The sequence below is a fragment of the Accipiter gentilis genome, chromosome 23, assembly GCF_929443795.1.
Source record: "Accipiter gentilis chromosome 23, bAccGen1.1, whole genome shotgun sequence".
In the NCBI taxonomy this organism is placed as follows: Eukaryota; Metazoa; Chordata; class Aves; order Accipitriformes; family Accipitridae; genus Astur; species Astur gentilis.
In genome coordinates, this window is record NC_064902.1 from 12,051,744 (window position 1) to 12,078,658 (window position 26,915).

Consider the following 26,915-nt stretch of genomic DNA (forward strand, 5'->3'; position numbering starts at 1 on the left):
AGTTACTATCTGTGACTCCAAGACAGGTCCACACACACAAACGAGATCATAGTTAAAAGACAGACCCAGGGTAGCAAAGTGGTTAGGTCTCATTATGCTTGGAATTTTCTTCAGGTAGAGACTGGGCACTAAGTGCTGCAGCTGTTCCCAGATAGCCCCATGTCTTTTTCCTGCTCACTGTATGACCTGCAGTAAGGCTAGAATAAACCACCCTCACCCATATGTGGATTCGGTTGGGGATAGCTGCACCAGAATAACACTACGCACAGAGAAACTCTTTGTCACAGGTCAGCCTTTGCCAGCAATGTCTTGGTCAAGATGGCTTGTCCCAAGATAGATCACCTAACATGTCAGCGTACGCTAAACCAGGGCATAAACAAGAGGCATCCGGGGAGCTGAGCTAAGGCAGAGGGCTGCTCAGCGCTAAGCTTCTTATGTAGACAGTCTTTACCAGGTGCTTCATTTCGTTAATACTTGGGTTGAAGATGGTATTAAGAACTACAGATTTGCTGTCAGTCTGGATGAAGAGGCAGCAGATTTCAGTAAGGGTGAGAGAGACTGGGATCTCTCTGGCCAGAGGCGAGTAATTCATCACAGAAGGAAGTGAATCTTACTATCAAAGAAGAGTTGGGGATGGAAGATATTTTATCCCATTAGCTGGTCAGAAAACTTATTTTTCTTTGAATGCAGTCCTTCTAACTTGTCTGTCCTGCTATCCCTCATCCTAGCTCTCCTGGGAATCCCTTCTGCTAATTAACTATGAATAATTAAAAGATTACAATTCCCTCCCCTCCAAAGCACCACATGCCATCCTAGTAAATCACCAACCTGTAAGACTAGATTTGATGGTTCCTAGCACAGTCATGCCTTTGTCTTCAAAGGCACAACCTTGGAGCTAAAAGAGCAGACCCTGGCTGTAACAAAGCAAGCTTCTTGCCAGCCCACCATCACACTGGAAGATGTGATGATGCACTCCAATTCTCGGAAGTTCAGCTGTTGGGCGAGGGAGGAAAGGGACTAAGTGCCTTCATTCACCAGACATTCACAAGTCTTGCATCAGTTTTGGGAGCTCACACTTCCTAACAATTAATGATTAGGCTGCCTCAACCTAGAGCCTTCCTGGAAGGAGAACACATGAGGCACTGCGTTCTGACTGAGCCAAAGGAGAACATGGAGAGGTGCAAACCAGGGAACACTCCATATAACTCTTTCACTAAAAATCAGGGACTCAAAGGGACCTGCAGCCCTAATGACTCCCATCTTCTGGCCCTAAAGCTAGAAGAGATGTTGCATCTCTTGCCCAGGAAATCCAGTGTGACAGTAGGAAACAAGGGGGAGTGGAATCCTTCAGGCAAAACAAGATGGGGAAGGTGGGAAGAAGTGAAAGGAGGGACAAGAGCAGCCAGATGCGAGTCCCTACAGGTCCACACTATCTTCAGGGTTGATCTGCAGCTCAGGCCAATTCGATACCAAAGGTATGCTTAAACAAAGCAGCCAAACCCAAACTACAACCCGAGAAGCTTCTAGGTTCCCTGAAAGCCTGAAGGCAGTGGGATGGAGAAGTAACAGGTTCACAGCTCCACTGATTTGCCTCTTCGCTGAAATATGAGTCACACACTGCTTCCTTCTGTAAGGATATGGCATCCACAATCCCACCAGACCTAATCCATCTCTTCCAGATGCAGCTCCGCTGGGTAGCAGCTGTGCATGGGTTAGCACACATGCAAGTGTGCACTTCTGTGCACGCTCAGACAGAATGAGACAAATCTCAGGGTCCTTCCAACAGGCTGGCGTTCACTGATGTCAATATAGATTTACTGTTCCATAGCATAAATCAGCAAAAGCACATTATTCAGAAGAATCAGAGCCCCAGGCTGAGCTGTGCTCTGCCAGTGGGAGTTTGTTCTCACTTTCTAATGGACTAACAGGTGACCCTAGATGCCACATGCTTTCCAGAAATATTTTTAAAGGATGTTTGAGTGCACTTGAAAAAAAAAAAAAGCAGCAGCTGCAGATTGTTATTACTTTTTATCTCTTGCAGCCTCAAAGTCACACAAAGGCAGAGGAGTCTCTCCACACAGACTTCAGAAGGACATAAAAAAAAAATAAGGAGAGATGACTACTACAGCTTTGAAATCTCAGCAGATTTAGCCTGTCTGCAAGACCACCAGTTCCAGGCCCAATATCTTTACACCAAACACAGAAAGAAGCCAGCACAGGTCTCCTTTCACAGCAGGGGATTTTCTCTCTCCAGTAGTATAACAAACTTGTTTTGTGCCTTGATTGATAGTCTCAAATCTATGCCTGGGACAGAGCTACTAACTACGTTGGGTTACACTTCACTGTCATTTGGAAAGAAATCCCACATAAGGAAAATTTATACCATAAACTTTTTTTTTTTTTAAAACAGCAGCAGTTTGAAACTGTTTAATGGATTTGTACATTGAAAATAACCCAACAGATGTCATTGAAAAGTTCCACGAGGTATCACATGGCAGCTCTCACATGCATGCAGCATGTAAGATCCACTGGTTGTGTGTATCTCTCATGCACAGGCTTTGCATGACAGGAGAAGGCTGCCCAATTTAGGGATGCTATTACAATATCCCTTATTGTAAAATGACACACAGCAGGTTTCTAATTAAATTTTAAGTAGAAATGCACTCCCAGCTCTTGAATAATTCAAACTGTTCTATTCACCAAGGTTCTGAAATGCCACCAAGACATGAGCTCTGGACACAGCAACAGCCAGGGGAAAAAACAGTGCTTGGAAGCACAGAAGTGGTTAGCTGGGCAGTGGATAGGGCAGGATACGTGTAAAGGACAGTTGAAAGAGCACATCTGTTCACGGAGGAAAGCACTGCAGGCAAGAACGGAAGGAGAGAGGAGTGTGTTCTGCATACAAATGGGGTGAGGCACGTGCAAGAGGCAAGGCTGGGTTCGGTACCCACTGCATCTCACTCTCAATGCACAAGCACATGCTGTTCTCCAAGTCACGTCCAGATCTGCGAGTACATGCAGGTGCCTGCTGGCACACAAATAAAAGCGCCGCTGAGCACACTGCCAGTGAGTGAGAGCCGCTAAGACAGAGCATGTCCCAAGGATGCGCTGGTAGGAAGACGCACCATCTGCCCCCAGCATCACTGCAGAGGTGGCATCTGCACAGCTTCCCCACGGCCAGACCTGCAAGTGCCCCAGGGGCCACATGAGCTGCAGGGCCACAAGAGCATGGCCAGAGGAGCTTAGTGGCAATGTTAATGAGCAAAGGGCTTTGGAGACCTAAGCTGGGATGGCCCTTGCCCCGCATGGCATGCGCTGTGCCCCCGTGGGCAGTCTGAGCCATAGCACTGCGGCAGCCCTCAGCCCTGTGCAAGCACAGGTCTTTTTTGAGGTCACAGAAATAGGAGCAAAGATAAAATAAGACTTGTGCTTGCCTGCTAATTGCAGACCTCAGTCAGACTTGCTGAGAGGGAGGCAGCAATACTGGGTAAGGGAGGAGGGATAAGGCTGAAGCCTGGCCCCTGGGTAACAGTTAATATATGCCCCACATGACACTTAAGAGCAGGAACATGTGAAATAATCTCCTAAGCTACTGGAAACCCTGCAACGCTCCTCCTCCTTCCTCCCATCCCTATTCCTGACAGTATCTCAAAGCCAATGAGGGGCTTGTGAGGCAACCGCTGAAGGGACTCAGTGGTCTCAAAGAACACTCCACAGAGGAAAGCAAGCTCAAATGCTAATGAAACTTATCTTGGCCATGACTCCCAAGGAAACAGGCAGGACAGGGTAAGCAACAGGACAGCTGCCCAAGGAAGAAAACCTGCTGTCTCCTCTCAGGCCAAATCCCCACTTTAGTCAGAGAGTGAGGAATCCAGAATTTGGCCCAGGGAACCCAGCTTTGACTCAAACACCAAGATGGTCTTGATCTCTGAACAGGGGTCTTGAGACCTTTAGGTTGTCCTTAATTGACAGCAACAGAAAGAAGGAAGAGAGAAGAGAGTATAAAAAGGGGGAATGAGAGAGAGAGAAAGAAGGGCACGAGGCAATGGGAAACTAGGTGGAAGCAATACTTATCCCAGCTCATAGCAGCTGAAGAATAAAGGCTCAGCTGTAACTTAGTTTCTAAAGCCTGTGCTTGCTCAGGGTTCACTAGGGACACATCAGGCACTGAGGTGAGAAAATAGAGCTGACATTTAATCTCAGGTCCTCTTAGCGAGAGTTGTGTCAAAGCAGGAAGACGGATCCCTGCATCCTTCCACCTCCCCCGAGTCCTTGCAGAGTGAGGAGGAAGAATGTGGTAAAAATAACCTACCTGTTGCTGGTCCCAAGTCCAGGCTGGAGTCATTGAGCTCTCCCCCATCTTCCCAGAAGTACTGTGGAGGCTGTAAGATCTTGGACTCCTCATTCTCCTCGCTGGCAAAGCCTGATCCCGGGGCAGCATGCAGAGAGCCAGGGGCAAGATCAGGCTCCGTAGCCTCTGGGCTGGTTTGTTCATGGGAATTCATGGCCTCCAGGTGGGACATCATGGCAAACTCCAGCAGGGAAGTTGATGTGAGGCCATCGGTGGTTGGCTCTTCCGAGGAGGCAAGGCAGAGGCACAAGATCCCTGTATAATGACAGTAAACCCATATCAGAGATAGGACTGACACCCACTGGGTTTGTCTTCTTGCAGCCTGCCCCTGCCAAACCAACCTGCTGCGCACACCTGCCTTCAGGGTAACATGCCCCTCAGATGGGCTTTGCTCTCAGCTGATGACGAAAATCAGGGTATTTTGGGAAACATCCACAACCATGCAGAGCAGCATTCACGTCCAGGAGGAGTCAGTGCCACACAGCCATCCAGCCTGGGGCAGTCTCTTCAAAGGGGCAGTGATGGTTCACCCTCTCTGAGGGTTTTTGCCTCTTTGAAAGGATGGAGTGCCTTGTTAATCACCCATCCTGGAGAGGAGGTGCAATGTCTCACACTTCAGCCACGAAATTCTGGCCCTGTGAAGTCAATGACAGGTTCCTATCCGACTGCCAGCCAGGCAAGATTTCAACCTAGTGCTCCTGATCTGCAACTATATTATATGTAGGGATACTGATTTAAACCAGTATTATTTACATCACCAATATTAATCATGTTTTAAATCAGCAGGCTGGAAATCTATTTTTAAGTCATTGATTTGAACTTCATTTTGCATTCACATTTTTTGTTTTCATAAGCAAGCGCTGACTGTCTCAGGTAAGAATTAAAATGTACCAACAGCAAACACCTACCTAATGCTAAGCAGGGAGGCAGGTTGCATTTTACACTTTTCTTTCAACGATTATATCCTTGTTATTTCCATTTTATCTATTAGAAGGTTTGACTGACACTTATTGATTCCTGGATGAGACTTTTAATTGTGATTTGTGTCAAGGTACATTCACATGCATATTGAACTTCAATCAAAATGCAAGAAAACAGCACCGGGAACTTGGCTTTATTCAACCGATAAATACCATGACAAATACGGAGACATAAGGAAAAACTAAGATTACCAAAACATGTTTTACATTTAAAACAGTTTTGTTAAGCAAGCAAAGTAACTAATTTGGGTGAACTGAATCAATTGCTTCCTAGCCCTCTGTTCTTCAGCACATCAAAACTAGAAGATCTCATCCTCTCACAGCTGATTTTCATTCATAGATTAGAAGAAAAAAGGACAAGTTTTCCTGCTTTCTCAGCTCATGCTCAGTTTCTCAATTCTTAATGAACTAGTCACTGAACTAATTGAATAAGCTGAAATGAAGACTAATTTGGTATTTTTCTTTGATAACTGATTTTCTAGACAAGGGAAATGCAGCAGATCTAATCCATCTGGACTTCAGTAAAATATCTGATATAGTGCCTCATGCGGAATTACAAGAGAGGCAAGAAAAGACACCGATTAGAAAGAAAACTGTAAGGCAACTGTAAGGCATTGGCTATATGAAAAATGACAGAGGCTTGTGCTGGAGGGAGGCTATTAGTGGAATTCCTCAAGGTCCGTCCTTGGATCTGCTGTTCTTCAACATTTTCCTAAGTGACCTTGGAACAAAAATTAGGAACTTGATAATGAAATTAGCCAAGGACACAAAGCAAGGATACATCCTTGCTGCACAGAAAGACTGTAGGTACAGCTAGGTGATCTTGAGACTGGAAATAACAGAAATATTATGAAAAGAAATAGTACAAAGTGATGTCACCACCTTGAGAACTAGCACCAAACATTTCTGATACAAGATAGGACACCATCCATTAGAAATGTCTTAAGAGGAGAAACTCTTGTATTAGAAACAGCCCTGAGATATCACCGGAATGCAGATGTGAAAATGCTTGCACAGGCCTGAAGTATTAGAAATATTTTACAAAGCACTGCTGAGACATCACCTGGATGCTGCACGCAGATCTGGATACACGTGGCCTGAAATGATTTAAGCAGAGCTGAACTGCCTTCAGGCAAGGGCACAGACTAGGCAACCTCCTGAGGTTCCTTCCCACCACCATGTCCTACGACTCCATATCCCAGAAGGACAAATTCAAATCAGGGCAAGTGCCAAGATGAGCTATGGGGCAATGGCAGATGGGTTGGCCCTGGTGCTTTCCCTGAAAACATTGGCTCGTTAGCACAAAAAGTTTGGGAGTTGCTGCTCACTTGCCAGGCTAATTACCAAACCTGTCCTTGGAACACTGGAAGCCAGAAATGCATTTCTCAAGCCTTCTGCCTGCTCTGAGCCTCTCAACCTTCCTCCGCTATTCTCTGAACTGAGCAAAATCCAATATTGGTTACTCTTTCCCATATACACTTGGGCCAGGCTTCAGCACTCCTCAATCTCATTTATTTTGTTCTATTGATCCAAGGCAAGATCGGCTGAGGCCAGCGCAACAAAAAGGGAACGGCAACACGGGCAGAGTATCAACAGGGAAGGAAGCTACTGCAGCAGCACGGAGCCAACCAAAACACCTCTGGGCATCCTTGGGGATGTGCTGACTCCCCATGAGCTGTGCTCGCACAGTGAAGTCCACGGCTGGAAATAAGAGTTCGCACACCTCTTGTGCACGAGCATGGATCCAGAGAGACCTGGCCAGCCCAGCCCCTGTGCCGATTCAGTGGTGCTCACCAGGCTCCAACATGACAGTGTCTAGACTGGTCTTCCCCAGGCTGACACAAGACACCTGCATCACTGACAGAGAGCACTGCCGAGCCCCGTGCAGCCCAGTGGAGAGAGCACTGGTCTTGAGGAGCTTACAGCTTAAGCAAAAATGACAGAGAGCAGCAAGGGGGAGAATAGGAAAATTATTTTCAAAGTTATCAACAAAAGGGGAGCAGAAGGATGGGGAGAGACCACAGCAGGTCCAAGGCCACATGGAAAGTTTGGTGTAGCTGGGACTGCAACTGACTGCCTGGATCCTACATCAGCTCTTTATCCACCCCAATGCCTCAGTTTCCTTCAACTCCCATTAGCAGAGACATGGCTGATGTGGCACCTTGGCTTTCCAGCCACACCACAATACACATACCAGGTCTCCCAGCCAGCTAGCCAAAGCCTCAAAATGTAACTCTGCACCAGCTCCAAAGACTGGCTCAAGCCTCTCTGTTTCCATCGGCTACATCTCATTTGGGCCACCTCCAGAGCTCAGCCACAGCCCGTCCCATCACCTCTACAACAGACATCTCACAGCAGTTGAACCTGGACACCCAGAGAGCTAATCCCATCCATGTGGGAAGCTCAGACCCTTGGAGTTTGTTTACCCTCATTTAACTCTGAAGTGTTTACCCAGTTAAAACCCCCTAAGCTGCATTATCCTGTTTACTGGGATGCTATGCTCTCCTTAGCCCAAGATAAAACTACACTACCTCAGCCCTAAGAATGAGTCATTAATAGACACAGCCTGAGCAAGCCAGGTTTCTCCAGGGGTGGATGTGGAGTAAGACAACACCTTGGGGCCTGATCCACAGGCACAGGATGCAGAGACTGGCCTGGGGGAAGCCTCCATGCCAGCACCAGCTGAATGCCACAAGGCACCAGCGTACAAACCAGTAACTCTCCAGGCAGCATCCTGACACCACTTCATACCTTTTGCACCAGGAGCAAAAACTCAAAGCCTTTGGGTGCCAAACAGCAGACCCAAGATTTGCCACCTTCTCCCTCTCTCCCAAGCATCTCATAAAGGAGCTCAATGCAGCTGTCGACTCCAAGGCAAAGAAAGAATCAAAGCACGAGCTGAGCTGGGAGGCAGGAAAGCACAGCCGAGAGAGGAAATCTAACGCCCAAGACATCAGTGGCTAGCCACTTTCCTCCTAGGACAGGGAACAGGATTAGATGACTTCTATCAGCCATCAGTCTCCCAAATCTGTATTCTAAAAGGCAGATCAAGCGATAGGAATAAAGAAACACAAACGAATAAAGCCCTGCGACTGTAGATGGGAGGGAGCAGGGAACGGAGCCAGGGCTCGCCAGCTGCTTCAATGGGGCGTTTGTCTCTCATTTCTATTTTTGCGGCACCTCTGCGTAACCTGGAGGAGATGAGGCTCTGCATGCTAAAGAGGGCAGCCAGCCTTCGGGGAAACGGCAGGGCTGTGAGCATGGGAAGAAAAACCCTCCCCAGATCAGACAGAGGAGGGGCAAGAACGAAGAGAAAGTGGGAGAGGTAGGTGGAGGGGGGAGAGGGAACAAAGGCAGAGAGCGAGCACCAAAACCAGCATGGGAGCTCCCGCACTGGCTGCAAGCTCTCCAGCTGCTAGTACCCACAAAGGCGACACGTGGAGGTAACGCTGACCTTGCAAAAGATGTTTCACCTCTGTAAGGAGCAGAATGGGGCGATTTCAGCAACAAGGAATAATACTGCAGTATTACCTTTCCAAGGCCACTAGAAAAGAGCTAGCCAGGAGGACACACAGATGAAATAAGTTCCCTAGTTGCTGACCCCACTGTTCCCTCAGAAAACAGTTCCAAGTCAAAGTGGCAAAGCTTGCTCTGTTCAGCTCAGCATAGGATTCTATGCAACAGCCCTGGACAAGGCAGATGGGGGAGTTTTGCTCAACAGCAGAAAAAAAAAAAATCTGAGGAAAGAACATCTGCCATCTCTCTCCCAAACTGCTGTGAATAAGAGCAGTTTCAGATTTCTAAATGATTCTGAAAGAACCCCGAAGTATTTTCTACATTAGCCGACCAAGAACCACTTTATCCCTTTGCCACAAGGCAAGCCACCTCTCTTCACAGGACAGGGCAGCTGTTTAAAAGCTCCCAACTGGCCTATTGAATAGTACTAGAAGTGAAAGAGGAAATAAGTCGTTTCTGTATCCAGCTGAAATGAGAGGAGGGATTTGGGGAGATGAAATGGAATCTGGCTGTGACTGTCAAACAACCTTTAAAATCTTCTTGCTTTTTAATAAACAACAGGCTAACTTCAATTTTCTCTCCAAGGAAACACACAAACATCCCTTAAGATGTCATCACACTGGCTTGACTTACAGAGGGGCTGGTTTGCCCTTCAGTTTACCCCACTGAAGGTTGGCTTTTACCTCTCCTTCCTGTATGCTGTGGCTACACCACAGTGCCACAGAGGCAGGATCAGCCTGCTGAAGGGAAGAGCACTTGCCTGGAGCACACACTGACTTACCTGTCTCTTACCACCAACTAGCAGGGCCTGTACAACACCACCCAAGCGCAGTTACACAATGGGTACCAGGGAGGGGGGTCAGAGCATCTCGGTATTGCCAATGCAGCAGCCGCAACAATGTCCATCTGGCCTTGCTACCGTTGACCCTCCTTTCAAGCTCAGCCCAAACCCAGGAGTTACCCAACAATGTTATTTCCTAGGAGAGCTGGGTCAGGAATGGGTCATTTACTGATAATCGGTTAGGACAGAAACACAATGACCAGATGAGGGAAGCATCTGCCAGGGATACTCCCTCCCCCAGACCACCGTGCCTGGGAAAGCCAGGGAGCAAGGCCCAAGGGCAGAGAGGAGAGAGGCCCCAGGGTCAACGGCACAAACCACTTCCAGAACATAACAAAACACAGCATAATTTAAATAACAAAAAAGGATCCCAAACACAGACAGTGGAGGAAGAAAAGAAAAATGTTTTTCAGCTGAGGGATGCTCAAGCTGATTCCCTCACACTCACCTGGAGTCTCTGCACCCCAGACCCTCAATAGCTTGCACAAGGAAGCATACAGGATGACCACGTATCAGACCAAGTCCTTCTGGTGCCAGTTCAGAGTTACGGACCATACCTGTGCTGGGACGCTCCACCTAAGACACCTCTCCCAGTCCAGCTCACACACGACCTTATTGCTGCTCTCCCACACTGCAGCAGACCACTTACAAATCCAGCCAGGTCCCTAATCTCTGAGATCATTTCCAATTAGGGCTTCAGAAAACAAGATCAGACTTCCATCCTCCTCTGGTACTGCCAGCAACCAGGTCCCTCACCGAGTGTCCCTCTAAAACCATCCACCCTCCCATGGTCCCAGTACATTTTACAAAGCAATAGGAAAAGCACTCGGGGGCTGCAGGAAGCACATACACTTACCAACCTGCACCAACAAGAAGGACAAGGCACAACTGAAGAAGCCCTTGGAATGAGACAACTCTTTAGAGGGAGATCCTAGAGCACGCAGTAGCTGTGCCAGCATCTTTAAGCTTTTACAGATCTTTACAGCTAGCATAATCAGAGAGCTCAAACACCAGGCTACAGGGTGTGCATGTCTGCACGTACTGAGTGGGTGCTACCTTGCAAAGGACTGCCAACATTTGCTCCCTTGGCATTTCAGCAGAGAACATCTAAAGCACACAGACCCAGGTATATCCACGGGAAATGGCAAGGCACTACCAGAAGATGCACCTACTTTTGCAGATAATTGCAGATGTGCCCTTTGTCAACACATGTGCACCAGGAGCCTGACCTCCAGGGGTGCCAGGCGTCCTCATCTCAGCACTGAAAAGAGTCAGGTCTCCTGTCATTATTATCAGTAACATCAGGACTGCTCTAACCACCACTACCCATCTCCACACAAGAGACTCCACACAAGCAGGTCATGGCAACTCAGACAAGCTTGTCTGTCCTTCCCCCTTCGCTCAACCATTAATGCTGGCAGTCACAATCTTGCTTGGTTTCAGTCTCCCAGACTGTTTGCCTTCGCTCCCTCCCCAGATCGTCTCGTAGCCTTCACACCTCCCTCCTCTGCTGCCGCAACGTCTGCTCTCCTCCACGCTTCTCTCTATCGACAGTGGCAGTTCCCAGCTCGGCAGCAGGGCGGGGGAGCAGGGAGAAGATGCAGCCCCTGGGGAAAAGCATCGGGCAGACAGTTGTATACAGCAGAAGTGAATTTTCTTTCCTCAGTTACCTTTCCTAGGCCTCCTCAAAGCAGCCCACAGGTCCCCAGGGGTTAACAGACCACAGGATGAAAGCCACTGATCTAAGAGAAAAACCACAGCCCACAGATTCCTTTGCCCTTGCAGGCCCAGCGCATTTCATCTGTCTGCTAAAAATCACCTTGCCAGGCCTGTGCTTCCTTTTCTCACTCTGTCCCAACCTGGACCATGTATCCCGCGGTGCTCAGTCTGATCTCCAGCACACCAAATAAAGGCTCATAGCTGCTTCGTCTTCAAAACCTCCCTGCCCGGGCAGAGCAAGCACTATCGCAGATGCAGGAGGAGCTTCCCTCAAGACACAGTCCCCCGTCAAAATACAACAGAAGCCTTTTACACCCCAAAAGGTCTTTAAAACTCACTGGGCACAACACAGAGCACGAAATAGTTACACTCTGCTCCAGCTCCTGCAGCTGAGCAGTGACGACCACCCTGCCACATGCTGCCATGCCACACAGCAGTCTCACCCTCAAGAGGCTCCACTCTGCACACAACCTCATGCATCCTAGGCAAAAAAAGCTCAGACAAAGGTTTGGTAGTCCTGGGGCACACATACGGGTCCTGACTACCTTCACAACACATCAGGCAGGACAGGAAGAGCCGAGAGTGGTTGCACTTGTCACATAGAAGGAGGGCTGCAAAGCTGGCTTCCCAACAGCAAAAAATTATGCCCAAAACAAGAATGTACATCTAAACCCTGGTAACCACAATGGGGCTTAACCAGGCACAGGGATGGCAGGGGGCTGATCTGAGCCCCAGCAGGGCGTATCTTCCTTGCCAGCATCCCTGGCTCTCTGAACAAACCAACGCACGTGTTTGCTTTGCCTCTGTGCGGGCTGCACTCGTGTGGCTGACAAATAGCCTCTCTCCATTCTTTTGGGATTACGTGTTTCAATAGCCAGTGAGAACGGGAAGCAAGTTCACCCGATTGCCAGCTGCGGGCAGTGATGCACCTTCCCCACAGCCCCTCTCCCCCTGGCCCTGCAGCAGGGCTGCCATTGCTGCTGCTGCTCACTCAGGTACCCACAAAATGCCGGAGCTTCTTCCCACACTGAGCAAGTGGAAAAAACTTTTGTGCGCTCTGATCTGCAGCTCGTCGCCGGCAGCTTCCCCTTGAGGGCTTAATGTAGTTATTTCTACCCCTGATGCCTATAATTAAATGAACATTTCCTTATGGCACTGAAGAGGCCAAGGAAAAACTGACTACAGGGAATTTTCATCCATCCTGATTTATACTGCCTCATCTCAGGCTCATTCACACAATGCTAACAAGGAAACTTCTAAGCAGGCAGAAGGGAAAAAAACCACCTTAAATAGTCCACATGCAGACAAGCACCTGGGGAGACAACAAGAGGCAAGAGACCAATTCCTTCCCTTCTCCCTTGCTTTTAACCATATCATTTTCCTACTTGCAAAAGCAAAGGGGCTCCTAGAGCCTGGAGAGATATTTCCATGCTCTGCCAGCAGACCTGTGCTGCCCACAAGTCTGATGGGACCCCAGCGAGATGCACGTCCTGTTTCAGCCCATCCTGCAGGCCTGTGGAAGCTCCTGATCCTGGGAAGCACATGGGGAATTGCACTCAGTCCCTCCAGCTCTCTCAGGTTTTAACTATTCCTGTCCTGTGGGACTGGTGGAGCAAGGCCGGAGTGCACCGAATTATTCCAGGCTGGAACAGATCCTAAACCACTGAGCAAAGCTAGTAGCCAAAACAGGGCTTGACTTACAAATTCCCAGCAGTCTGCATCTCCACTTCTGACCTCCCATCTAGGTAGGAGTCCGGGTGTCCAGAGATGCCTGGCCAACTGAGTCCAGCCCCCCAGAGCTGCCACAACCCACCAGGATTACCAATTTCACTAGATTAGGAACTGAGCTGTCCCTCAGAGCTGCCACTCGCCTCCTACCCCTATGCCTCTCCCTGCTAGCAGAGGGGATCACAGGGAAATCCAAGGACCCAAATCCTCCATATCACCACCAGCTGGACAGTAATACTAGAAAGTTTCCCGCAGCCTCAGCAGAACAGGAAACATACCCTGCCTTCAGCACAGCAGTATCAGCTGTGGTTCTTTTGGCTGCCAGATTTTAAAACCACCGCAAGGTTCATCTCCTTCCTCCACAGAGCACGTGAAGTTTTCAAGCGATGGGGATAGGGCCAACCCTCACCAGCAGATTGGCAGGGTGGGAATATGGCAGTTCCCCCCCATGCACCTTGCCCTCCTGTGTAGAGGAGGCGGAGGTCTTGCTCAATCTGGGGACACAGGTCTCCTGGTGAGATGCAGCTAAAGAACCTTTGCCAGCAGTGCCTGAGTTTTCCCTAATGTGGACAACCTGCCTGGAGGAAGCCACAAAACTGGCTCCCTGCTCAGCTCTGGAAAGGCTTATTGCTTCTGTGGCACAAGCATTGGCACAAAACCCCAACAGGTTTTCTGATCCATTTTGCTCTTTAAGCTCACTATTGTTGGCAAACCTAAAAGGCTTTATCCCTTCTCTTTAGGGAGCCTCAGACAACAGGGGTGAGGCACTGTACATACAGTTTATGGACAGAGCGGCTCCACAGATGACACATTCCCCCATAAACATTTTTGGGAGATTGGGGTAATGAGAGACGTGCCAGGGGGGCTGGATATCACCGTGGCACAGCTCGGTTGTGCAGGAAGACAGAGACTGGTTGGGAAATCAGCCCTTCCCTCCCAGCCAGAATGACTCAAGACAAAGACTCCCCCACTCTTTAAATGTCCCCGATCAAAACTCCTGTTCCACACTAACCAGATTTCTGTACAAAAGGGATGGGGGTAGGGAGGGAGAGGGCAATCTCAGCCTCACAGGTCTTTGGGGGGATCCCTTTGTTGGGAAATTTCCCCAGACTATTTAAAAATAGAAGCAGAGCCTTCATAACTATTCCGAGTATAATTATTCCCGCACTTAATTGCCTTTCCCTGGCACCCTACCTCTCCTCCAAATTTCAAGAGCAGGCTCCTGGGGAAACGCGGAGCAATTTGTGGTTCCCCCTTCCTTTGTGCCAGTTTCGCGGTAGTTAGCAAAATTACCACGATGCCAGACGAAGCCATCAATACATGAGAAGGCGGTTTTGGGGCAGCCCTGCCGTAGCAGGGTCTACCCTGCCGAAGCACCGCGGCGGGCAGCATGCCCCGTCCAGGGCGACGTCCGTCCTCTCCCCGCACCGCAAGCGCTGTCGGTGCTGGACACGGCGTGCGGGGTCCCCGCAGGGACCAGCGCTGCGTACCCCCTCTCTGAGGCGGGAGACCCCCGGTTGAGCCCCCCCCCCCCCATCCCCGCGGGATGAAACCCACGTGAATCCAGCCCCCCCGTGCCGGGAGCCCGTGGGTCTCCTGTCACCCCCCGGGACACAGACCGGCCACTCCAGAGAGCTCTGATGCCCGGGTGGGGGGCAGTGACCGGTACCCAGGGAGAGCTCCGCGGTGGGAGACGGGGACCCCGACACAGGTCCCGGTACCCGGGAGGCAACGGCGCTTGCGGGGCGGAGGGCTGATGGGGACCTGCCTCCCGCAAAGGTCCCGGTGTCCCGGGGAACTGGACCCATCGCAGGCCGCCGTTCCCCGGGGTTGAAGGGAGGGGGGACAGACCCACCCCCCGCCGGGGGTCCCGGTGCTCGGGGCCGCTCCGGTGCCCGGGGAGGGGACCGACACCCACCCGCTGACCCGGCCGCGCCGCGGGGGGGTCCCGGCGGCCGGCCCGCCCGCCCCAACCCGTTAGGGATGGCGGCGACCCCCGCCCCACCAGCCTTCACTCACCGGCGGTCAGACACAGCAGCAGCAGCAACGCCGGGGCCCGGTGCAACGGCTGCATGGCGGCGGCCGCTGCCCTGCCGCGCCGCCTCTTCACGGGGAGCGGGGCCGCCCCGCCGCCCGCCGGGCTCTGCCCCTCGCCGCCGCCGCGCCCGCCCGCCGCCCGGCCCCGCACTGCATCCCGGCGCCCGGCGCCGCCTCCTCCCGCCGCCGCTGCCCGCCGCTCCGGGGGCGGGGAAGCGGCGGGGGTGGGAGGGTGGGTGTGTGTGGGGAGGGGGGGTCCGCACTGCCCGCCGGGTGCGCAGACGGAGCGGCCGGGGCAGAGGCGGGGCGCAGCCGGTGATTTGCACCTAATTTCTGGCTGCGGAGCCGCCGCCGCCCCCCGGCCCGGCCCGGCTGCAGAGCCCCGGCACTCCGCCGCCCCCGGGCGCCCACAACGAGTGCCGGCGGCGCGGCTGCATGCGCCGGCGGTGGGTGATCAGCCCCCGCGGCGGGAAGGCGGGATCCGCCGAACCCCGCCGGCAGGCGACGCCCCCCTCCGCCGGGCGAGGCGGGGGCAGGAGCAAAGCCCTGGCGGGAAGGCAGCTGCCGGGCGGCCGGATCGTGGGGGCCCTGACAGGAACGGTCTCCAGACCACAGGCCCTTAACATCCCTCTTCTGACCTTTCCTCCGTTGCCCACGGGCCACAGAGCCACTGCGTCTCCCTCACCCCTCAGCTACCGCCCCACTTCATAACCTGGAAAACCTCCCCCCCCCCCCGGGCAACTTGTTTTGCCCACCTCTGGAGGTCATCTGGTCCAACCTCCCTGCTCAAGCAGGTTACCTACAGCCAGTTGCCCAGGTCCATGACCAGATGGCTTTTGAGCGTCTCCAAGGTTGGAGAGTCCACAACCTCTCCAGGCCGTCTGTGCCAGTGCTCGGTCATTCTTGCTAAACACCCTAAAAAAAGTGTTTCCTGATGTCCAGAGGGAACCTCCTGTGTTTCAGTTTGTGCCCATTGCCTCTGGTCCTGTCACTGGGCACCACTGGAAAGAGCCTGGTTCCGTCTCCTTTGCACCTTCCCTTCAGGTACTTACATACATTGGCAAGATCCGCCCCGAGCCTTCTCTTCTCCAGCCTAAAAAACAGTCGCAGCTCTCTCAGCTTTTTCTCATACATGAGACATTCCGGTCCCTTAATCATCTTTGTGGCCCTTTGTTGGGCTCTCTCCGATATGTCCATGTCTCTCTTACTGGGGATCCCAGCACCGAACACAGCACTCCAGGTGTGGCCTCAACAGCACTGAGTAGAGGAGAAGGATCACCTCCCTCAGCCTGCTGGCAATACTTTGCCTAAAGCAGCCCAGGATACCATTAGCCTTCTTTGTGGCAAAGGCACGTGGCTGGCTCACGTTCAATTTGGTGTACACCACGACCTCCAGGTCCTTTTCTGCCAAGCTGCTTTCCAGCTGGGTGGCCCCCAGCATAGAGATTGTTCCTCCCGAGGTGCAGCACTTTGAACATCTTGTTGAACTTCACGATGTTCCTGTCAGCCCATTTGTCCAGCCTGTCAACGTCCTTCTGGATGGCAGCATGACCCTCTGGTTTATCAGCCATTCCTCCCAGTTTTGTGTCATCAGCAAACTTGCTGAGGGTACATTCTGCCCCATCATCCAGACTATTAATGAAGATGTTAAACAGGACTGGACCCACTATTGACTCCTGGGGTACACAGCTAGTTACTGGCCTTCAACTAGACTTTGTGCCACCGTCCTCTGGGCCATTCAGCCAGTTTTCAATCCACTTCACTATCTGCTCATCCAGCCATACTTCAACAGCTTGTCTATGAGGATGTTGTGGCACACAGTGCCAAAGGCCTTCCTGAAGTCCAGGTAGACATTATCCACTGCTCTCCTCTCATCTACCAAGCCAGTCATTTCATTGTAGGAGCTCATCAAGTTGGTGAAGCATGACTTCTCTTTGGTGAAGCCATGCTGACTACTCCTGATGATTTTCTTGTTGTTCGTGTGTCTGAAAATGGTTTCCAGGATTAGCTGCTCCATCACCTTCCCACCCAGGGATCAAGGTGGAGGTGACTGGCCTGTAGTTCCCCAGGTCCTCCTCCTTGCCCTTCTTAAAGATAGGAGTGACATTTGCTTTTCCTTCAGTCTTTGGGCACCTCTCCCAGTCACAATGATCTATCAAAGATTACTGACAGTGGCCTTGCAATGACACTTGCCAGCTCCCTCTCCACTCATGGGTGCTCTTTGAAGAGCCCAAGATCTTTGAAGAGGCCAAAGTCTGCTATCCTGAAGTCCAGGGATGTGACCTTTCTTTTTACCCTCCTTCCTCCCCTCAGGAGCTTTAACTCCACCATCTGGTCACTGCAGCCAAGGCTGCCTTTGACCTTCACATCCCCAATGAGCCCCTCGCTGTTGGCGAGTATGAGGTCCAGCAGAGCATCTCTTCTCCTTGGCTCCTTTTATCACTTGGAGGAGGAAGTTATTGTCAATATGCTCCAGGAAAGTCCTGGATTGCTTATGTCCTGCTGTGTTGTCACTCCAGCAGATATTGGGGTGGAGCACATGTGGCTCCTCTTCAGTCTTGAGGGAGGTGAACTTATTTTGTAGTTGTAAGTCCTTAGGGGGAGCAGGAGCATTCCTCTTAGCGTCAGAAGCTTCCATCCTTCACCTTCTCTAGAGGTTGCATTTACCTTAATATTAGGGGTGGACGCTGCCTGCTTCCCTACTTCAGTTGGGGTTGGGAGCTCTTTGAGCTGTTTTGTCTCAGAAAAGATCCTGTCTATCTTCCTTCATCTTCTCTGAAGCTGTGCAGCCTGCTCACCTCCTCCTGTACCTCCTAGACTTGGTGGCACAGCTCCTCCAAGAAAGCACACCTCCTGCAGGACAGAGGGCCATTTCGCCTGGCACCACAGAGAAGTAACAGGCACTTGCAGCCTGGGGCTTGGAGGGCTGCATCCATTATCTGAAGCTGGGTCTGTGTTGGAGCCTCTGCCCTAGCAGGGACACCTGCTCCGACTTCTGCTGGGGAGACCATTCTGTGGCGTCACCACCATATCTGAGACTGTCACAGTGATACTAATTCAACTGATGACCCTTTCTTCGTGCCCTTCTGTGAAGACTGTTGTGCAAACTGCTGCATCTGTAAAAAAAAAAAAAAAGAAAAAAGGAAATATTTTATAGTGCAGCAGTTCCTGGATTTGTAGCTCTTGGAGCCGTTCTCTGTTTTGGTGCACAGCAAAGAAACATGCTGAATTATCATGCCGAAAATCATTACAGCAAGAAGGCCAACTGCTCCAATTACATTCAATTTCAAATTAAACACACCTTTAGTGGCCTCAGGGCACGACATTACAGTAAATGACTCAAGCAAGGTCTTTGAGAGACAGGTGTCCAAGAAATTAGGCTCAACAGGTCCTGTAATACCACGGCAGTTGAGGGGGAACACCTGCCAGCACCCTGTGCTTCAGCCCCTCTCGCCAGCTGGATGAGCTGCAGCCTTCCCGCTTCCCTCTCGCAGGCCTCCAGCGTGTGCCACCTCAGAGGAACTGTGCAACTCCCCATCCCGCCCTGGCCAAATATTCGAGAGACCTGGTCAAGCCCCAAGCATCACAAGGCTGCAAAAATGGTATGACTCCAAGCCAAAGAACCAAAAACTGTATTTGTGCCTTCCTGTTAGGCCTTCCACTCACGTTTTCAAGCCTTCCTCAACAGGAGCAGCTAGGAGCCTTTTTCTTTGGTTTCAAAACAATTTTCTTGTCACACAACTCTAGGAGGGCAGGAGATGCTGAAATCCAACATCACAAGCTCTGAGTGAGGAAACAGCCGCACTGCCATGGCCTCACCAAGTGTCTTTGCACTTGCAAAGCTTGCACTGGGTGCCCAGTGCTCTACTTCTCCCATATGGCATGTCGCTGAGACGACAGGATGTAGGTCTGAGGGTGATCAGGATTTTAAATTCAAACATTCTTATTCCTCAAATAAGTGTTCATTAAAAATACTCCAGAGTCTTTTTCTTTCTGTAAGAATTGAACCTTTTTTTGGTTGAAGAGTGAAAAAATAATGATGGTATTTTTTTTCTGGCATGAACTTGCTCATTTTCAACAACTAAAGAAAGGCATCATGTGCCAAAGCCTGCTGAACCCTCTAGTGAATCAAACAGCCAGCCGAGGGTACTCAGTATTATCGATACTGACCTTTACAGCTCCTACCAGACCAATGCTGGCACGTGTCACCCCTTTGTGCAATTGCCTGCCTCTTTTTGCCAGCTCTTTCCTTCCATCATCTGCTCCCATGCAGCAGCTACCCTGAGCATTACAAGGGCAGGTAACAGACTGGCTGCACCCATTACCCAGCGCGACAAGGCAAAACCAACAGGCTTGAACCAAAGCACTCGCTTTTGGCTTCTTTTGGACCACATCCTTCCAGTGCTCTGAAAGTCCTTTTTATCCCAGAATCAATGCAGCCCTCAATCCCCATCGAGCAGGAAATGCAGCAGGAACTACCGAGCTGTCGTTTACCCATTAGATGAGATAAAAACACTCCAGTGCACTCAGATTCTAGTCCAGGCATGGCATTTAATGAATGCTCTTGTAATTTTTCACTTTGTTGCTGGTAATTTGGCTGTCTTAGCATGCAGGTGGCTTACTACAAGTGGGTAACTAAAAGCCTTTCAGATCTCCTGACCCTGCCACATCCAGCTCCCAAATCTTGGAAACTGAATTCAGTGTCTGAAGCAGCCTAATCACATCAAAGCAAGCGCAAAAACACCCTCATGTATTACACAGTCTCGAATCAGAGGGAAGGAAACCACACAGGCATGGCAGTGAGCACACTTTCTATGAGGCTTATGGCACTCCCTAGATTTATTTTGACATTACACATCAATCTCAGGCTGAGCAACAAAGAGGAAATCTGAAAGGAAAAGATACATCTTAGGCAAGAAAATCAAATAAATTTGGTGGCAACATTGATCAGCCAGGTCAGCGCTGCCAGCAGAGCAGAAAACAGCCAGCAGGGATGGGCAACACCAGTTCTCTTTAAAAACAGCATGAACTTAAACCCAGGACAGCCCTCGTGTCTTCATTTTACACTCCCTGGAATAGGTACGGCTGGCTTGGCTCTGAGGTATTGACAGCTTTACAGTCAAAGGCTTGTCATTTCTCATTTGATCTTCTCCAGCCTCCCTACCTGGTGTACATTCTCCAATGATGTTCAGAGCACTGGTAAAAGGGGCTTTGCAATTGCACTAAATGCTTTTTTATAGCTGCTTCAAAGCTGTTCAGAAGTTTTTCTCGGTATTAACATTATCTGCACTTTTCTGTTCTTCCCCAAAATTGTTCAATTTCACAGTTAGGTCTGTAAGGCAGGATCAGAAAGCAAGCATGTATTTTAGGCTGGCAAAACCGAAAATCCTTCTGCTGTCTCCCCCTGTAAGTTACCATAACAGCTTTTGCCTTCAGGAAATTCAGCCAGCTTTCCGATTTCAATTTAAGGGTCACATTTTGTTCCAAGATACTTGCAAACAAATACTACTGAGGTAGAGGAATGAGGTGATAGCTAAGGGAAAGAATTTGGTGCCTAGGATTTGTTAATCTAAAAGAAATTAACCACAAAGTCTAATCTCAACAGAAATGTAACTTATTTTGAAACTCCAGTTAAAAAAAAAAAAGCAACACATTAACTTGAAATATGCTGGTGAGATGTTTTATTCTCCTAAATACAGCAAAACTGAATTCACCTACAAAGGTGAAAGTGATCTATTGCCCTTGCTCAGCAGAGCAAGAAAGTAAACAATAAGCAAAACAAATGAGCAGTCAGATGTTAAGTTCTTGCAGTGTTAGAAAATGCAAGATGTCACTAGTACCAGGAAAAGGGTTTAACCCTTCTTCCTTTGCACACTGACAATTGTCCAGACAACAGAAGGTGATCTGTGCCTATTCTTAGATCAGAAGGAAAAAAACTACTCTCGGACTCTGTCCCATTACCTCGATTGCTGGCTCTTTGGGACAGAGACTGGGTGACACAGCAGGCTTGTGGCACACCATGCAATTTAACTCCATCTTCTATGAAGCTGTGCAGCCCTGTGGCATCTCATCCCCACATACGAGGAAAGCTTGAGAATTCCCCTGCCCTACCCCTCCTTCCTTAGGCACAAGGAAAGATTTAACCTCTCCCTTGTTCCAGTATACGTGAATTTACTTCAGAGCCTTTGACAAGCTTTATATAAGCTTATTTGCTGACTTAGCCTTTTTAATGCTGGGACACTGTGAAACGTTTTGACTGTACCAAGCAGGGGCAGGTACCCACTCTATTGCTGGATAGCCCAGGCATGCAGCCATTCTCTGGGCAAAATGCACAGTTTCTGCTCTCATCCGAAATCCTGCTGCGGAAGATGTATAATAAACACTTTGAGAGGAGTGACCTGGAGCAGTTAATGCCTTCCAGAATATGCTGTTTTTAGGAGGGAACAGAATCTGCTCTATTTAGAGCCCAGGAGCAAGATCTTCTGTATCACTTCAAGCCTTTCTTCATCTCTCTGCATCAGCTTGCTCCCCTTAGGGGAGGGCACACTGCCCACCCGTGGCAGTGCTGTTACCAGCCCTGCTTGTTTCCCATCCCCTGCTGTAAGGTGCAGCAGAAGAGCAAGCACAAGTTGTGCTTTACTTTTCCAGTTTTCACGTCCCCCTGCTGCCTCCCATCCCTGAAGCTTTACATTTCTCTCCTCACTAAAGCGAAGTTGATTGCTGCATTAATAGCCATGCCATTCTCCTGCAGGAGGCTCTGACAGCAAACCTCAGCGGACTCCTAGAGGGCAGAGGAAAACAGAGCTATATTGAATTTGATTAAGGGGCCAGAATAACCTTTAACAGAGCCACCTGGGGCAAGGAAGCAGACAGCTCTCCAGCTGAAAGCCCATGCAGGTTTCATCCTAGCCCAGGGCTCCTCACTGGGGAAGAATAGCAACCCAGTCACATCACTGTTGGGCTAGCATGCAGAGGGATGCTCACAGCCTTCCACTTCCATGAGGAATGACTACTGAGCTCCCAGCCAGGAAGAAGAAAGGACTACACCTCTCATGGATTATTCACATCATTTAAGCTGGGCTTCTGTACAGCACAGCTTGGAGACCCCCCCCTTATCACTGTGTCGAGCTCATCAACTCACATCCTAAGCAGAGACCAAATGCCCTTCTGGAATGGATGGAAAATCTGCAGCAATGCAGAAAAGTAGATGTCATAAGGGCAGGCAAACCTCAGACCTTCTGAAGCTTTTTACCAGGGCAGAAGGATAAGTAGGCTAAAGCCCAGTAAAGCCAGGAGGTCAGCGACAAGGTGCAGGAGGTTTGGTCTTAGTTCTGCCTGTTTTAGAGGTATGACCTGAGCCCAAATAAGTGACTGCCAAGCCCTTGTTATGCAGTATTTGAGGAGCACACATCAGGGAGCTGAGCACAATAACAGCCAGCAGGACAGGGCCCCACAAGTACCCAAGGGAGATGAGCAGAGCAGCTCAGGGATAGCAGCCAGATGTCCAGATCCTCAGAGAAGCTCATGGTGATGAAGCTGGTCCAACATCAAACCAGGAGGTCAGTCTGTAGGTCAGAGTCAAGGTCTGCTGATGGCAACCATGGTCAGACACCATCCAGCAATCACTTAGCAGCTCCATAGCAGTAGAAAAGGACTAAGGTCAGGTCAGGAGGGCAGTTCATGGGTCACAGCCCAAAGCAATAGGGACTGTGACCAAGCACAACAAACCAGAAACTAGTACTCCCACCTCATAGCTCAAACAGGAACTCAAGGCCCCAACCTGAGCCTAAATAGAGCACCTGGGCCATGGGTGTTGGTAGAGGCCCCAGGTGAGCCTGATTACAGCAATTAAGGCCTATTTGTATGCTGAGGGCCCTGACAACATAAAGCCTCTCTCCTTGCACAGTGACTTGAGAAACTGGAGTTTCTACCCCTCAATGAGCAAAGAATCTTGCTAGGAAGACCCCAGAGGTGGTTTATACCTTTCCTTACCAGTCTGAAAAGCCTAATAGTTACCTTCAGAGAAACTCCTGGTTCTTTAATAGCTGGCTAAGCTGGGATATGGGTATCTTCAGAGCAGAAGGAGCACCCTGTATCTGAAGAGGGCTGGTGTCTGTTGACCCTAAGGAGAGCCACGCACCAGCTCATGGGAACTACTGGCATTCCTACACATGTGTTTCCATGTGGTTTGATGGGACTGAAGCTCCTTGGCATCTTTACACAGGACAGTTACTTTCAGATCTCCTTGAGCACTAGATAACCCAGAAAAGAAACTTGGCACTTCCCCTGGGTTCCAACCCCCAGCTTCACCTCGCCTTTAGAGGCAAGTGACTTGCAAGATGAGCAGAAAGGAGCACAACCCCCTTCCAAGAGCTTTTGCTCTAAAGATGCAATGCTCAGCAGCCCCTTGAGGCTCCTCACAGACATTTAGTTGTGGCCGAGGAGCATGCTGGATGGCTGGAGTCGTTGGCAGACCAGTGCTCCATGATAATGGAGACATTAAATCAGTCACAGCAGCAAGAACTGCATAATAGATGCAAAATACAGAAGCCTGATCCAATTTTGGCTGTGCCTTGTTAAGTGGAAAAGTATTTTAGGAGATGGAAAAATACTAGGAGGTTCAGAGTGCATCCTCCCTGCAGCATGGCATGAGGGGTAGCTGTCTGCAGTGACTCACCTGTATCTGTAGATACACATCTGTAAGCATATTCCCATACTGTCTTCACAGCTCAGCGATCACATGCTGGAATTCAGATATTTGGGTCGGTTGAGGTCAACAAGGACAGAGCCATAAGCACCTGAAATGGCCCTTCTGGTTGAACTGCAGCTGGTTGGTCTCCTCTAGGACAGGAAGATGACACTACCCAACACAACTGCTACATCTTGAGCACAGTTACACTGGGAAAGTTCTTGTCAACCAGTTTCCAGACAGCCCTTTAGTAAACTCAGAGGAGATGGACAGAGTGGGTTCCAGTCAAGGTCTGGCACGGTAGAAAGTGAAACACTGCTGCTCCAGAAACGCTGCATATGCTAATTTTTCCAAGTGGTGTTGGCATTAATTTGAGGAAAAATAAATGTATTACTGGAGGTAGAACTTCCCCGACTCAGAAACAGCCAGTAGCACGCTGGATACAACCCAGGACTTGCAGATGTAGTGTGTTGGTTTACGATCACAATAAAGGCAGAAGCTATCAAGACTCTAAACCCTGTCTGGTAGGAAAGAGCTTGCAGGAAGGGTACAGGGCTTGTTTCCTCCTTTTTCCCAGATCACATACCCTCACGTATTAGCTGGTTATCTGCAGGCACCTGCTCATGTACCCAAAACAGGCATGTATGCATTGTTTGTATGTGTGTGTATATATATACGCTCCGTGCTGGGCTAAGGTCAAACAGCTTTTTATGAGATGTAGAGAGCCATGCTGTTCTCTCAGGAGCGTGCACATGGCATGTTCAAATGAAACTGGATCAGGATCTGGCCCACCATGCACTTTTCAAATCAAGATGCTCTTCCAAGCCAGCTTCACCCAGCATTTGCCAACAACTACGGTCGCAAGGGGAAAACGACCACTAGAAGCGACACTGTGGGGCTTCACAAACCCCTGTGTGCTTTGCAAGGAGCACCCTCATCATCTTCCATCTGAGCCCAGGCACAGCCCTTTGTGGACGAACCTCACCTCCCCAAGACTCTTGCTTTTGCCCCAGGTTGTCAGAGGCACTGTGCAATGTTCGAATCACAGCAGCGAGAAGCCAAGTGCTCAAGCTTGGATAAACTCAGGGTTGTCAGGGGAGCAACTCCTCGTTTCATGAGAGCGCGGCTTGGCTTGCCCATCTCCAGAGCCCTGTGGTAAAATCCTTGCTACGTTCAGCTGGAACATGCCCCCTGGCAAGGCAGTCCCTGTTCAAAGCAGCATCTGTTTTCACCCCTGTTTGCACCCCTGTCCAGACCAGACACCTGATGCTGTCAACAGCCAAAGCTTGCTCCAGGGAACCTGAAAAGCTCAGTGGCCACGAGAGGAGGAACATGCCTTCAGTCTGGCATTAACACTCCACTGAGCGGCTGATGCCAACATTAGCAAGGGCGCAGCTGCAAGAATTCATTGCTCTGCTGGATGCTGGCAACACAACAAGGTGGGAGGGCATAACTGCCTTTGTACTGAGGATTCAGGAGGAGGCAGAGTGAGCAAAGCGACAAACAAGTAACTCCAACAATGGCATCTCTCTGTTGCCACTGCTCATGCTGTGTGCCAAGTGAGGTGGCACCAGAGCACAGGAGGCAGGAGTAAGTTGTAGGACAAAACTAAAGGGTGACTGTCAACAGCCCTGTCCAGCAGCAGGGCAAGGATCTGGGAACATCAGGAGTCCCACTCCATTCCTGTGTATTCTGTCATGGTTTGCAGTGACATGCTTGGCCACATATTTAACTCTGTGTGGGTCATTACAGGCATAGCAGAGGTTTCACAAGGTTGCAAATTTTTAGGAAGCATTTTGTATTTCACCAGTGCGACACAAAGCCTCTTTCTCTTCCCACACCCAGTGCTCATCCCCACAACACACAAGTTCAGTTTGCTTGACAAGCTCGTTTCATCTCTTGTTACTGCGGGATTTGCTATCTCAGGGCCAGCACTTTCTCCGGCAAGGTACATGGGCTGCTACAGAGCTGGGCACAGCTTGCAAGTGCTGGCAATTGCTCTCCCCAGGGATGGCCTCTGCCCATGGCCTCTAGCATTTGGAGGTGAGGTGCTAACAGCTCTGTGCCCAGCCCTGAAGAACCACGCTGAGCCTCACCATGTGGTTCCAGGCACACAGCAGCTCTGCTATACCCAGCGCACACCTGACTCAGGCACACATTCAGGGGGAAAAGGGCTAGCTCAGGCAGGGAAGGCATGCCAGGAAAGTGTCTCTATAGGCTGCCTGCAGAAAGCCCTGGTAGACAGAGACCCAGTGGGAAGGGAAAAAATACAGCCAAAACAGTTAAACAAATACACAGGGGGGAGCTGGCAGACAGAAAAGGCAACATGCAGAGCCAGTTTCAGGCTGAGAGTCATGTGCTAAGCCCCCAGCAGGGTTCAAGCACTGCTAGCTCCCGAGTAACAACCAGGCTGAGAAGACACACACGCACGCACATCACCATGACAAAACCCACGGTGTCAACAGCCAGGGATATGTCTGCTTGGCCAGCGCAGAATTGCAGCAGCCAGCTTACAAATGCTCTTGAGCACAGGCAGTAGGAGGCTGGAGATGCCTTATGGTCCCGTAAGTCTAGCCAGGCAAAGGACATTCACTACAGACCTCAGCTGTGTCTTGGAGAGGGTTTACTGCTTCTCCCAGACTGGAGTCCAAGTGGCAGCCAAGACATGACATCAAGGCTGTCTAACCCGAGAGTGGGAAAGGATGGGAGGTGGGAGATACGTACTGTGATGGGACAGTCTCAAGGTGATACAAACATTTACATGAGAGAGTCCCACAGAGGGATCAGTCCTCCAAAAAGCAGCCAAGACAGGGAAGGAGCCACTGCAGGCAGGCCCTTGGTGGGAAAGGCAGCACTCATGACACAGTCCTGTGGAAAACTGTGTTCTGGTATCCATCCACGGTGAAGATGTGCAGTAGCTGAGAGACCAGCACTGGCAGTTCCCACTAACTTGAAGAGCAACACGGGATGTGTTTGTACCAAACCCAACCCCACAAACCGCTGAGCAGCTGGTCCAGCATCCAGGTTGCTCACACGCTCTTCCTTACCCCCATG

At 50.2% G+C, this 26,915-nt stretch overlaps 1 protein-coding gene across 1 annotated transcript in view; it reads right to left on the reverse strand.

The window, feature by feature from the left end:
- The window catches only part of PODXL2 (podocalyxin like 2), a 33,766-nt gene extending 18,230 nt beyond the window's left edge, over window positions 1-15,536 (reverse strand). Inside the window, exons 1-2 of the mRNA XM_049826926.1 lie at window positions 15,155-15,536; window positions 4,313-4,606 (exon numbers count right to left, since the gene is read on the reverse strand). Of these exons, the coding sequence (XP_049682883.1) occupies window positions 4,313-4,606; window positions 15,155-15,209 (349 nt within the window). The 5' untranslated portion in view covers window positions 15,210-15,536. The remainder of the gene's footprint in view (window positions 1-4,312; window positions 4,607-15,154) is intronic.
- Between the last annotated feature and the right edge of the window lie 11,379 nt (window positions 15,537-26,915).